Source organism: Vanessa cardui, chromosome 8 (genome assembly GCF_905220365.1).
Source record: "Vanessa cardui chromosome 8, ilVanCard2.1, whole genome shotgun sequence".
Lineage (NCBI taxonomy): Eukaryota > Metazoa > Arthropoda > Insecta > Lepidoptera > Nymphalidae > Vanessa > Vanessa cardui.
The window spans coordinates 6581343-6597309 of NC_061130.1; the positions used below are offsets into that span (position 1 = coordinate 6581343).

At 31.6% G+C, this 15967-nt stretch overlaps 1 protein-coding gene across 3 annotated transcripts in view; it reads left to right on the top strand.

Annotated features, from left to right (window-relative positions):
* The window catches only part of LOC124531845, a 43012-nt gene that overhangs the window by 20623 nt on the left and 6422 nt on the right, over positions 1-15967 (top strand). Inside the window, exons 1-2 of one of the 3 annotated variants that reach the window (XM_047106387.1) lie at positions 518-1099; positions 14011-14163. In XM_047106387.1, the coding sequence (XP_046962343.1) occupies positions 566-1099; positions 14011-14163 (687 nt within the window). In that variant the 5' untranslated portion in view covers positions 518-565. Of the gene's footprint in view, positions 1-517; positions 1100-8015; positions 8832-14010; positions 14164-15967 lie in introns of those variants that run through there. The other 2 variants (XM_047106388.1, XM_047106386.1) reach the window with 2 other exon arrangements.

Below are 15967 nucleotides of genomic sequence, written 5' to 3' on the forward strand. Positions count from 1 at the left end.
AATAAATGCAATTTGCATCATTACGTGACATGCTATTTCGTAAAAATATTAATTATAAGACATCATAATGTGCTTCATATATCATCAAGTTAATATATAGAAACATGTATACATTATATATATATATATTTAAAGAACAAAACTCTTATTGACAGCTTGTATGCGTATCAATACATGTATCAGAGTTTATTCAAACAACTAATGGGACATGGTTTTCAATAAATCTCTATTATAGTAAGGTTTTTGTCACTATTTAATTTTAAATATTCTTTTTATTAATAATTTATATTTGTTGTATACGAATGAGGCGGGATCTGGAATTGTCATTTGCGCAGTAATCAGAACTCTAAATCATTTCCGTTGGACAAATAGCAACTATACCAACAACACTATCTCGCTATCTTAAGTAGAAATACAAACAAATACAGAGAAAGTCGTATGGAATCGACAGGGAGACGTCCCAGCAAACAATACGTCAGAGCGCGGGACGCGATGATAATGCAATTATATACAAGTAATCTGTAGTCGTACTAAACCCGTGGCTGTGCGCACTCGTAACTCAGACATGCGTGGAAGCACTGCCGGGCTCGCCGACACTCTCACGAGTGGTTCGCGTGCGCACACCGCACTCTTAGAGTTCGCAGACGTACTCTTCGCAAGTGTAGTCGTAGCACCCGCCGTCGTTACCTACTGGAAGTCGACATGGTCCCTCATGGATTTGTATGTTTTGACAGAGGATCCCGTAAGTAGCGCGGCGGTGTGCGCCGGGTTCGGTCTGTGCTTAGATTTGCTTTTCTGCGTGTTCCAAGCGCAGTTGGGCAAGTACTTACGGCCCGATAGGGGCAGATTGACTTATTATGTCCTATCGCGGATTTACACATGTGTGGCCGGTATCGCGTGTGTTGGTGGTTGGAGGGGCGTTTGGAATCTCCTAAATGAGTGTACCGGAGATAGCGCGAGGACTCTGTTGTCAACGACGGTGGCCGCTACGCTGTCGCTTGCGGCGTTAAGGACCTTAAGGAACATATGCGCGGCGCCCTTCGCAGTCGCGGTTGATTCTCCCCAAGATTATTTTGACATACCGACTATGTTCAGAACGGTTTGTATATCTATCATAGTAGAGACTAGTTTTAATGGTATCCTACCTTTCATTCTCATATTCATTAACTGACATTACCTATATCATAAAATATACACATACACACATACACAACAATAATAACTAATATTTTGTTTGCCAAATGAGACAGATGAAAATCTTTATCATACAAAAGCAAGCCGATTCTTTACACATTGCAACTAAGCATATATTTTGACTAGAGATATCACACGATTACATAAACCTTAAACTATAAAAATTATACGAGTTGAAATACTTTGTCACACTCTATTGAATATCAAATAAACTACAATACCTAAACAACACTAACCAGTATAATAATTAATACAAAATGACTTTAAATTTAATTGTAATGCGGATCTATCGTTTATATTTTAACAAATCCATTTAAATCTCCACGTTCTAAGGCGCCCTGGCGATGTTCGATTCTGTGTTTTTAGGAGAAAACACAAACATGCACAGATAAGCATATATACGTATTTTTTGTGTTTATAAAGTACAACTATAATAGTTTGATGAATGATGACTAAATTCGATATTCAAGTAATTTTAAGCATTGTATACATGGCAGATGTAGCATCCCGTACTTTCGAGGTTGCCGTACTTCTGTCAGCCGGTGAAAAAACTTTTACCTAATCTGTTTCCAATTGCGTCGGTTTACCGTCCTAACAAATATGCACTCGTACAGTATAAAATGTCTTTTGCTGGTGATAAGTCTCCTTGGAGAACGGTTAATCAATTTATGAAGCAGAGAAGAGAACAACTATTCCAGTTTTTGTCGCCCTAAAACTCTACCGACGTTTAGTTTGCTTAAGTTCCCGTTCTATATTTCTGTTCTCCAGACATCAATGCGACTCTTTACGGCTCCATGTTTCGTCTCCACCTTCCTAGTAACTTTCGCTTGAAACATGCACAAACAAATTGACGGATTCAATTCTTACAGATACAGAAACCACTGTTACATCTAAATTATATGCAGAAATATGATTATTGATTATATTTTTTGTACAATTGACTAATAACATATAAAATTAGACTTAACATTAAAATTAATTTATTTCTACAATACTGTTTTGTTTTTAGATTACAATATCAAATTACAGAAAGCTTTTCACAGTTATTACGAGCTTAACGTATTTTTTTGTAATATATTAAGATAGGCGGACAAATAGATGGTTATCCTAATGATAAGTGGTTACCACTGTATATAGACGATGGTTCTGTAACAAATATTAAACATTCACCACCAAACAGCAACTAAGGTCTAAGTCCCTTAAGCCTGTTGTTACAGTGTTTTACTTACCGTTCAAGCTGTAACACAATAACACTGATTGACTTTTTTAAAAGCTGGTTGGCGAGAGAATATCTGATGAGTCTGAGAATTTTACTTGGTGGTAGGACTTTATGCAAGTCCGTCTGGTAGGTACCACCCACTCATCAGTTATTCTACCGCCAAATAACAGAACTCAGTATTGTGGTGTTCCGGTTTGAAGGGTGAGTGAGCCAGTGTAACTACAGGCACAAGGGACATCATATATCATATCATCTTAGTTCCCAAGGTTGGTGGCACATTGAAGATGTAAGGAATAGTTAATATTTTTTACAGCGTCATTGTCTATGGTTGATGGTCACCACTTACCATCAGGTGGCCCATATGCTCGTCCGCCAACCTATACCATAAAAAAGAGTGGGTGCTATTTTCTTTCTATAATACGGACGTCAAGTCCTTATTACTATCAACTCTATAAACTCCAGAATCCATTCAATATACAGTGTTAAAGGCAAAGGCTAAAATGGCTTCTTCATCTATATCAGCTATCCAAAAAAAAGTACCAAGTTATAATCTCATTTTAGAGTTATTTTCAAAAAGAAAAAAAATGTGATAACTCAAAAATGGTTTATTTTTGCATTATGCATGTGGGGGTTAAAATTGATGTAATTAATCACCTTTATCACCTCCTAACGGGATTACACCAATCTATCACTTACCCTGTATATTTTATTAAAGTAATAACTAAAAAGTTGCAGTACAATATATATATAGTATATATACAATCATAAAGGGTTCGCTTTTGAATAGCTTAAAGGCCATTTTCCTGATCTGATCCTGATCCCTTACGCTATTGACGTGCGTTTTTCTATCATAGTATTAATTGGACTAAGAGAACTTTTTGTATATATATATATGTACTACTGCATCTTCTCCTCATGCAATAACAATATATAAATTTAAAAAATACTTAATCAAATATTTCAATGTTCGTATTTATTAATATAATGTGTTCATTCAAAACAATATATTTCGATTCAAGTGAATTATACAATAAAGTGATACCGCAACACATTTTCATTTAAAATGTTGCTAAGGAGAGACCAAGAGACCATGTAAATAGCACTGCCTGATCTCAAACTCTCTTAACTCTTTGTCTTGTCAAAATATGTGACCATTTCGCAACATTCATATGTGCGTAAGGTATAAAATGTTTCCATTATTGATTACTTCTGTGTATTACAATATTTTTTGGACTAACGAAATGACTAAGCCCAAAAGTTTTGTTTATTTGCCAACGCAAGTTAAAAAAAAATGATGAAGCGCGAAACCAGAAAAGGCGGGTGTCAATATTATTACTCTACCATCGTTTCGGATATAATAAGATCTAACGACAAGAAATGGTTAGAATCTTGCGTATTTGCTTCTTTATAATTACGGAAAACAAATATCGTCAGAGCCCTCATGTTTCGATTGTAGTATTTCCATTTAAAAACCAACGACGACGACCTCCGTGGTCGAGTAGTGTGTACACCGGTTTTCATGGTACGCCACTCCGAGGTCCCGGGTTCGATTCCTGGCCGAGTTGATGTAGGAAAATTCATTAGTTTTCTATGTTGACTCGGGTCTGGGTGTCTGTGGTACCGTCGTTACTTCTGCTTTTCCATAACACAAGTGCTTTAGCTACTTACATTGGGATCAGAGTAATGTATGTGAAACCTTCCATCAGGGGAAACGTTGATTCAGCAGTAGGAAGTTAACGAACTCATACTTGATTGGTTCAAGCAAACAACCGATTCGAACACAAAAACTCAATCACATCAAGATGCAGTTTATTTGCAAGAGAGTACTATTTATAGTAATTACGATATGATAATAATAAATGCAAGGATTTCTATAAAATTTATTATGATTATACATCGCTATGTCGCTTGGCAGTCCTCGCTTTAATCGATAGCGCTATGGAAGTGTCGTTTTTTAGTCATTTTTACTATTAATAAAAAATGCATATTATTAATATGTATTTTTTTTATATAAGTGGCCCATACATAATGTGAAAAATGAAGAGTTATAGTGCTGACTACAACATGCTTAGCAAAATTATTTAGTGAAACGTAATTCAAATTAAAACATATTTATATATAAAAATAACAAAATAAGTGTTTTCGATACGACAGTACATTAACAAGATAAAAGACACTCAGTACCAAATATCATAAAATGTTAAAAGCAATGTAATAAATCTGTATAAATTAGTTTTTTTAACATAAAGTTATTGCAAATTCCATGCATTTTTATAAAATACTTCTAATAGTATTCTTAATCTTTATTTTATTCTAATATAAATTGTAATATATAACTGACCACCGGTTATCTATAAATATTACTGCGCCTAGATTTATTTATATTCTATGTCAAGATAAGATTATCTCTTAAAATATTAGATTAATCTGGAAATGACATGTTTTCATATAAACACACAATATATCATCTGTATCAGTGTAATAAACGCTCAGATTTAAAAAGGGAACTTTTTAAATCTGAGCGTTTATTACACTGATACATGATGATGCATGATTATAGGCACGCTGACCCAGTAGCGTTGCGCGATTTTTTTTTTTGGAAAACATAATATGAATATGTGAAACCTTTTTTTATATAGTTAGGCGGACGAGCAATAATGCCATCTGATGGTAATTGTTCAACGCCGTCCATAGACAATGGCGCTGTAAGGAATATTGAACATTCCTTACATCACCAATGCGCCTTGGGAACTAAGATTTTATGTCCCCTGTGCCCCTGCTTGTACACAGGCTCACTCTCCCTTTAAACTGGAACACAACAAAGCTTAGTACTAGTGGCGTATTTACAAATTTGCCGCTAGTAGGCTAGTAGGCTACTCAATTTTTTGCCGCCCCTACTGACTTTTAAAAATTCGATACGTTAGTTCAGTTCACGATCATACTAATTACATTTATTCTGAAATTGCAACTTTTTGTGTTCTGTCGTCCTCATTACATTGGCTTTTTCCCGTTGTTAGTATGATTATAAACTAGGTGATATGATATGATACGATTTTTTTATTTATGTAAGATAATAACAAATTTGGGCTAAATTTGCCGCCCCTCTAAACCTGCCCTAGGCTCCAGCCTACTTAGCCTATTGGTAAATCCACCACTGTCTCAGTACTTCTGTTTGGTATTAGAATATCTGGTGAGTACTACCACCAAGTAACATAATTATATTTGTTCGACCATTTTATTTTTGTCTTATACTCTTAAATATTATATAGCCAATGACAAAATATGTATGTATAGTCTACTCTAATCTAAGTAGAAATAAGACAAACCAACCTTAGGTTTACGTATACTATGCTATTTACCAGTAGATTGTATTAAATTATTTCTTGGTGGTAGTGCTTTGTTCAAGCCCGCCTGGGTACCACCCACTCATCAGATATTCTACCGCTAAACAACAGTACGCAGCATTGTTGTGTTCTGGTTAGAAGGGTGAGTGAGCCAGTGTAACTACAGTCACAAGGGACATAGCATCTTAGTTCCCAATTGACGATGTAAGGAATATTTAATGTTTCATATAGCGTCATTGTCTATGGGTGATGGTGACCACTTACCATCAGGTGGCCTATATGCTCGTCCGCCAAATTATTCTATAAAAAAATGAATGTTAGTGATGCACAATATAACTCGGCTATATTGTGCACTACTAAGACTTCTTGCCTGTTATGTCTATTATTATAACACAACACTATTCCACTAAACTATTAACATCCATTTTAATTTTACTTTCCAAATTCTGTTGTTATCGGAATTTTCTTCGATAGTGGTATATTTTACCTCATCGCTCGGCTTTGTTCAAGTACGCTTGGGTAGATACCACCTATTATATAATCTACTGCCAAACAGCAATTAAAAAGTATGGATGTGTTCCGGTTTGAAGGGTGACTGAGCCCTTATCAATATCTGGCCTAGGACCTACATACATCATGAAAATAAAACATAAAACAGCGTCATGATTGTGAAATATAAAGATTATTTAATATTTTTATCTAATGGCAATCATCTAAGACCCACTTTATTATATATGTAAGTACGTTGATATATACTACTACTAGACATAGCATTTATGTTTAATTACTAACAACAAAACGTTTTTTTAGTTTTCTATAATAAATTTAAAATGGTTTTACTTTAAACTTCAAAGCTTTCTTTATTTTATCCGTTTTTATGTAATTATAATAAATATAATATATCGATCCAAAGATATGATTATTAATACTAATAACAAACGTATGTTCTGAAATACAAAAAATAGGAACAAAGTTAAAAAAATGTCTTTTTATGGAATAATTATGAAAAAGGTAACCGTTCGATCCTCATTCCTTGGTCTATTTTCGCACCCAATACTAGCTCAGCCTTGACAAATATATATACATATAGTATAACCACAATTAACCGGGCTCGGTTATCCGAGAGTGGAACAGTTCGCCACTGTGCCTCCCGCGAATGGAAAGTTGACTATTTAGAACTGCAATCAGCCTTTAATAGCCGACTACTTACATCTCAGAAAAATGTATCATACGATAGAAAATAACTGTAGGATAAACCAAAAACAATCAAGAAAATCAAGTTAAGAAATCATATAAAAAAAAATCAGAAAGCTTTATACGCTACGAATATTATGTAATATTTGTTAACTTCGTAGTTTACTGTGTAATTAAAATAATATATAACTTTAAAAAAAAAATAAAACCGAGTATATTGCGTATACAAAAGTTTATCCCCAATTCTCCACCCTTGGGGGTTGTTTTTTTATATTATTAAATTTAAATGAGACCACCCTTACATTATATACGCCGAAAAAAGATTTGTTCAAATCATTTCATAATTGGCGGAGTTATCGCGTAACAAACATAGAAAAAAAACATACGGGTCGAATTGAGAACCTCCTCCTTTTTTTGAAGTCGGTTGAAAAGTCGTGACGCTATATTCAGATTTAACGTATTTTCAGGTTTCTTTACACTAGGATTGTACTTTAATGTCGCAAATATAAAGTAGTAAACAAGTAGTTTATAAAAAAAATTGAAATAAAATAATAAATTAGCTTACGTTTATTTTATAATATTATTATTACTATTTTAACTTAAATTGACATTACCAATAAAAATCGATTTCATTGACCACAAACTTAATACCGATTACAACTTTAATAACCAAATAAAATAACTAGTGTAAAAATGATAACGTTCTTATGAATATTCATATGGAAGGAGAGCGATTTGATTAAATTATTTACCATTAATAATGATTTTGTGAAATAAATGTTAATATTTTGACAATCCCATTCTTCCAAATATCGTTTTTTAATATTAGGTATATGCAACTAGTTTATTGGCTTTGATAACAGATATCGCCGGCTCTTATTTTGATCAAAGATGCGCAACATCAAATTAATGCCATAAATCATTGATTTGATTTTGGTGGGGATCCGATAACAAAATTTCTTTACAATCAGTTTTTCTGCAACTTTTCAGTATCGTTTCACACAACGCCAAAAGCAGGCCAGTGGCTAATACATTATAGTGAGAAAGAAATTATAGCCTGTTTAAGAATATTAAATTATTTTTTCTAGTTACAAAAATATATCTCATAGAAGTATGAAATAATTATTATCAGCTGTGGATATTTGGATGGAATTCAGTTACCACTTCGTCCGTGAATACAACAATATGAAAATGAAATTTGGTGCACGCTTAACTCTCAGGGAATTAGCCCTTATTCCCTGACATCGAACACATCTAGAAGCTATAGAATACTAGAGCCATACTGCCAGAAACAATACTCCACTTACCGTAAAAACAGTGACAATTTTGTAACAGACATTCGCAATTGTTCCCGCGCAAAAATGCTAGAGAACAGCATATTGCAGTCGCTCACCGAGCCCAGAGCCGAAGCTATCTTGGAGATTGTCGATATCCTGTTTACAATACTCGTCGCTGGACCCCTCGTTATAATATATTGGAAGGCGACATGGGCACTGATTGATGTCTATATATACCCTGAAGATAGTCTATTGAGTGCCGCCTGCTCTGCCGCTTTCGGCATCATGATCGGTCTGACGCTTTGTGCTCTTCAAACACCATTGAATAAAATTTTAACCCCTGACCTAGGAAGAATTAAATATTTTATCTTTTCAAGATTATATACAATGTTCGCTGGAGTAGTGAATGTTGCCGCTTGCAGAGGAGTGTGGAACCTTCATGAAATCTTTATCCAAGACACGGTGGGAGTGTTAGTATCAACAATAGTGGCCACATTGTGTATAGGGTTATTGAGAGGTCTGAGAAATCTCGACTCTGCACCTTTATCTTTGACCGTGGATTCGGACGAAGATTATTTTGAATCTCCGACATTTTATAGAACGGTATGTTTGAAACTTATTTTATCCGTTTTTTTTAAATCACTATTTCCCATTTAATTTATTAATCAAGATATTAAAAAAAGCTATACGAATTAAACGGCTTCTTAAATGTTTCAATGCTGGCGAAATGCATCAGCTTTTATCGTCTAGCTAAATTTATTATTGTACAAAAATAATAAAAACAAGTAATATAAAATGATTAAAATTAAAAAAGAAATTTGTATGATATAGTTTTATTATTTAGTTTATATAATTGTACATTATGAATACATTTCTTTTTACATTAATTATTACATAGTAGATCTGTGACGAGAGTACAAGAAACTGGATGCCGTTGATAAATGTATTTGTATATATATAAAATAACATTACTTATTTATAAAATAACAACTTGTTATCGCACGTGAAATTGACGAAATAATTTGTGCCTTTTTGGCCAAAAAGGACAATTAAAAAAATTCTTCACTCTTGCAACGCATAATTATTTTTATTTTTAAGAATGTTATTAGAGCATAAATATATCAAAATATATCGTAACATAGAATCGAGATAAAAAATGAAATTATTTTACTTAACCTTTTTAAACTTTCCTGACGAAGTGATTACATTACAGTTTTTACTTATTAAACGTACTTGTTATGTTTTTTTTGTTGATGTAATTTAGCAACAAACAAAGTTATTTATTCATTCCTTTCATTGAATATGAGTGACTTACTCAACTTACTTAACAAATAACTATATTGACATACTATCTCGTAGTATAGATTTACTGTGGGACCTTGGAAATATAATTTAATTATTGAAAAAAAAAATCAATTCAGTATAAAAAGTACATAAACATTTTATGCGACGTGCATTACAGATGAACTCTAGAACTAACGATAGCGATGCAAACAAAAAAGTGTTAATAAAACTTGTTTCTTATGTAGAAACTAGAAAGACACAAAGAACTTAGTACTCAGTTATTCATAAATGTACCTCAAATTATTAAAATAAGTAGGTTATGTTCAGGAATCTAGTCACAACAAACAAAAGATACCTCCTGAAAATTTATATTCACAAAAGTAGTTTAGTAGATAGGTCATACAAGTACTGGAATACAGTACTTATATTAACTCCTAGTACTAATATTACTATTACTAGGTATAAGTTTTTATTATTGGTTAAAAAATAATTCACTATATGTATGCATAGATTATTAGAAAGGTACGCAGGATAAACAAGCAAATCCGTGAAATTAATCTGTATTCAATATGTTATTGTATACATGTCTGGATTTGACCGTTACGTTTCGTTTCTACCAAAACCAAACCAAAAAACAGTAAATACGTTGAGTTATGTAATCCTATCAAAGATATTACAAGATTAAGTTAAGACGAACATTAACAGCGAAGAAAATCTCAATTGTGAGATTTATTTAGGACATTTAATTCAAGAACATGATGGTTAAGAAACGCGTTATATATTTCTATATGATTTTGTCTAAAGAAACTATAAAATCTAAATAAAACTAATTATAACGGATGAATCGCGTATATTAATTATTTTTAAACATCCCGACGTTTCGAGCACTTTGCAGTGTTCGTGGTCACGGGTCCCGTGACCACGAACACTGCAAAGTGCTCGAAACGTCGGGATGTTTAAAAATAATTAATATACGCGATTCATCCGTTATAATTAGTTTTATTTAAATGTGTAATAATCGCGAAAATTTAAGACAAACTATAAAATCATTAAATATGACATCAAAAATGCTAAAGTAAAAATTCATATTACGAATTGTAAATATTATCATAATCTAATAATGTAATTAAAGTCATTTTACCGATTTATTTACTGAAAATTATCTGACAGAATAATTGTAATAAAGAGATTAAGATACTGCTTATTGCATTTTTGGATAATATACTGTGTAGATGTAAAAAAGGGCACATATATTTACTTAATTCTAAATTATTTAGATAGATATTTAGTGTTTTTTATCAAATATTAATGGCGGTTGATAATGAAACTTTCAAATACTAAAATAAGTCTCTTAATTTAAAAGATAATCTGTAAGTATTGCTTGAGTAAATTTAATTATCTTATTTTTGTTTATAAGTCTTTCACAATATGTTTAACCTATACCTACTTATTGAGAAAACTACTACAAACGATAATGCAATTTTGCTTTGCGGAAAGAAAAAATATATTTGAGTTCTTTTTTAAAAAAATAAATTTGCGTATATTAATTGAAAAAAAAAATTACTATTTAAATGAAGATTAATAGACTAAACTTAAGGCGTGGGTAAAATGACGACATTTAAATTTTTTAATGTTTCAGGTTAATATCAAATTACCTTTTCTCCTAAAAAAATAAAATAATAACAAATAAATACCTATAACACCTGTCTTTATATTATTAGGTTTTTTCTTAACTATCTATCCCAAGACATTTAGTTACATTGTAATAAATTAATAAATTTTTCGGTAACGCGCAATCAAGTCAATTATCACTTAACGTACGATTAATAAAAATCTCTCTTTACTGAAATAGTCTTTGTTGTATTATCTAAGTTAAGATTATTTGGCAAGTACGAGCATGTGATGACCTTTGTTTTAATAACAATTCAAATTATTGTGCTTAGCGGTGGACTTATTGATAAGGGTCGGGAAATTACCTACGATTGTAGTAATCGCTGCGCCGAATTCGAAACGGAATGTCTTCCGCCATTTTCAACAAATAATGTGTTACTAAAAGAAATATCATAATTATTCATCATAATAATTTTAATATCCAGGAACATTTTGCTATTGTAACTTAAATAGATAGTAATATAATTTTACAGAAATGGTTTAAGTATATATTATCTTTATCTTCTCGTATCTTCAAAATATAATAGTATTTGATTAAAATATTTTGATCCTTCTACATCAGTGTAAGGATTCAAAATTTGGCAATCTGATTTTGTTGCCGGTGATGTTACATCGAAATTATTGACACCCTTAGTAAAATACACCCCTAAAATGTGTAATGTTATGATGCGATGCCAAATCTGACACCACCAGAAAAAACTCAGATAATTTGAAATCAGCCCATCATTCAAATTTAAAATTAACTTTTTTGTAGTTTTTTCGGGGTCATATCTTTTTTTCCTTTACAAATACAATATATTCTTTGCACGTGACCTGAATCTAGGAGACGATGTGATTTACGGAGAAATTAACAGTCATAACTAAATCACATCGTCTCCTTATCATTGATAAAAACAACATATTTATAAATTTAATACAAGATATAAATCAAAATGGCGATAATAATAGTTAGACTACGAAACGTGGCGTATTTTTAAAATAACTATAACAAATATTTAAAATCGATAAATTTGTGATTTACAAAAATAACCCATTAAGATGAATATATTGTGTTTTCTTTTATTTGTTCCAAAAAGGCACAGATTCAGGTCATGTGCAAAGAATATATTGTATTTGTAAAGGAAAAAAAGATATGACCCCGAAAAAACTACAAAAAAGTTAAAGTTAAATTTGAATGATGGGCTGATTTCAAATTATCTGAGTTTTTTCTGGTGGTGTCAGATTTGCCATCGCATCATAACATAAGAGTTAATGAATGGGAAGTGCACCTGCACCCACATTTAAGCATTTAAATACGGGAGATTCCCTTGAAAATGGCCACCAAATTCAAGTTGGTTCAGGAGGACACAATTTATCTGTATGAGTAATTGTATAAAAAATTATTTGACTATAAAACTGATTTAATCATATAATAAACATCAATCACTGTAATATTGCTTCCGCTTATCTGTTTAGAAGCCAGATTGTTGAAAATACAACACCTCTTCAGATTCGTGTATTCGTTATCCGTGGTTTAAACGAAAATCGAAGATTATATGTTATCTGTCTGTAATGATAAGCACTTTCAGAATGATATAATACAACTCAATAGCTTTTGATTAGCATTTAAGATTTATAGGTGTTTTATTATTTATTATGTCATGTTAATATTTAAACAATAGATATGTGAAATCAGAAGTAATTCAAAATACACTTAATTAGAAACATATGATGTTTTTATAATGTTTAAAAATTATAAAATCTATATTATTTCGATTGATTGATCTATATTATCTTGATTTTGTGTAAATATTGATAAGATATACATGATTAATAACATGAACTATAAAACATTGCTCAGAGAACAATACAACTTATCTATACACGAGCCACCGTATACAGGGGATCCTTTTCCATCATAAAACATCAAATTGCATCCAACATCAAATTGCATCCAACATCAAATTGCAAGCAACTCTAAAACCACGTGTTTATTTTATTCTTCAATATCAATACATAATCATATTTTAAGTCGAGAAATAGAAAACGGATCAGAACTTACGTACATACAAACACGCATATATATATAATTTTAATCTCTATCGAGGTTCTTTTCTGATTTCCTTGGAATTTGACTTTCAGAAAATCGATCAATGTAACTAACAGAACACTATAAGAATACAATTGTGATTCCCAAAATAGAAACGGAATCAAATGTTTTTGTCGTCTAAGAAATATTTACTGGAATTTATTACATAGCATGTTTTAAAGTGACCTTACTCAAGAAGCTGCGGATAGTAACGATCTCATTTATTGGCTTAAGATTGTTATAATCACGTTATAACCGTTATAAGTTATCATCAAGCATGAGTAGAAACACGTTATACATCCAATATATAAAAAAATATATCGTGATTTGTATAAGATTTAGAAGGCCTTACAAATGAGATTATTTAATATAATCAAATCAAATATCAAATTGAATAAAATACTACTTAGCCAATAACTAATAAATAATATTCAAGTAATTCAAGTAATTGGTATAACTGTTTCATATCTTCAGCCCAATCTTTATCCATTTTCATCCTTAGCCCAAATCCCATCCTCTTTAGCCCATCATCTTTAGCCCAAAAACACATACAGGGCACATTGATCCAAAATGGAAGTTTAATTATTAATACTCCAAATAACTCTAATTAATTTATAAACTTATATCACGGATAAGTTTACTTTACGTGTTTTAGTATCAAAAATAATTTCTGAAATTACATATTATTTTCAGAGAACAAAAATGAAAGCAATAAGACGAGACTTCAATTATAGAACAATAAATCAATTGTTGTTACAGAGTAGCAGAGAAACTGCGCTTTACATTCTGGACTGCGTGTTCTCGGTGACGGTGGTGGGATCGCTCGTGGTTTTCGTGTGGCGAGGATCTTGGGCACTGCTGGACATCTTCCTCTACCCTGACGACCAGATCAAGTCGTTCTGGACATCACTTGTGAGTAATTTGCAATTATGTACATTTAGAAACAACGCTAAACTCATTGTATGTTTAATTATCTACAAAATTAGTTTTAACAGTTTCTTTATGACTACTTAGAATTAAGATTGGTGTTGGTAAATTGTAAAACGAATAGAAACGCTATTGACATTAGTTTTTGAAGTATAACTTCAACCAGATATGATCAGATTTAAGTTTGAAATGTCATGATACATTTTCTTCAATAATATGTTTCAATATTAATCAGTTAATACATATAACTAGCGGCAAAAATTGGCAAAAGTTTTGGTTAAAATTCTAGATAGGTAGATAAATATTCTTAAATTTTAAATAAATACGAATTATTAATTAATATTAAATAATTTCATAAAATATACCGATTCTAATGCTAAGATCATGTTATTTTTCCGCATATAGGTCATACGTCGTCATTGAGTCAGTGACCACTTACGTGCAGCAATTGGATCTTCCTCCCAACCGTTCCCCGATGTACTACCATCGCGATAATAACTTTGTAACTTTGAATATATAAGGTCAATAGTGTTTTCAATAGTGAATGCGGTTTACTCGTTTATTTTCTAAATATTTTGATTGAATGGAGCAATGGCGGCGTATGTTTATAGTGACTACCATTCCTCAAACAGTTTTGCTTTTCAAATTTAACTTAATAGAATATGAGATAACTCTCCATGACGTATATAATTAGGTCGATTCATTGTAAGTTCAATTTATTAACGTCCAATTTCTTGAAATTAAACTATCGAATATCTAAGTTGTGAATCTCGCAAAATAAGATAATGATTGTTGTCGACGTATATGGGCGCGTTTTACTCGCGTCACGTTCTAAATTTTAATATCGTATATGAGTTTCTTATTTACCTAAAGTAAAAATAATTAAATGTGAAAATTTCGCAATAACTTTCTCGTTGTGTCTACTTTGTAAATCACAAGCTGCCTTCGAATTACGAATACATTGATAAAATACTTTAAGCTATGCATTAGTAATTAAGAAACAGTCGTTATTCACAAAAATAAATTTAGAAAATAAGACACTTTGGTAAGACTGAATTTAATTATTATCTTTTACTAAAAAAATCTTCAGTGACACTCAAATGTTTCTGTATTGTAAAAAGTTTCATAAATGTTATTTTATAAGTTAATATACAAATGAATTAAGTCTACGCTTAATTTGAAATTAAAAGGACAGAAATTCAAAATCTTCCTAAAATACTAGACTGATACAATATAAATACTTCGTACGGATTAGATAATATACAAATATTCGAATATAATATACATCCATCGAACATCACATGTATCGTATGCGTATGCATTTGTACTTGTTATCCAAAGAAATGTCAGATAAATATTCTGATACTACATTAGGTTACCTAAATATAAGAAACATTTTACATGAGATAGGAAGTTACACAAATAAATTATTAATAGACACGCAAACTATACTGCTAAAAAACCAAGCTCTGAATGATAGTGACTGGTATCGCGTTCAATACCAAGCCGTGACATTGACGCTAAGTGGGATGAACAAGCCGGACAGAAATACACCGCCTCATTAAGCCTGCGTAATAGGGTAAATACACTAGACCTTATTAGTGTGGATTCTGAACTCAACGAGATAATCTCACATTATTTTTAGATTTGTGATCTCACTTTTAGGACTTCGGACCTTCTTTAAAGCAACTCCGTTATGACTCGGTGTTTTGACAAAATTATAGTATGGGGACGAAAAAGATAATTTTCTATAATGATATGATTTAATGGAGTAAAAAAACCGTCTTAT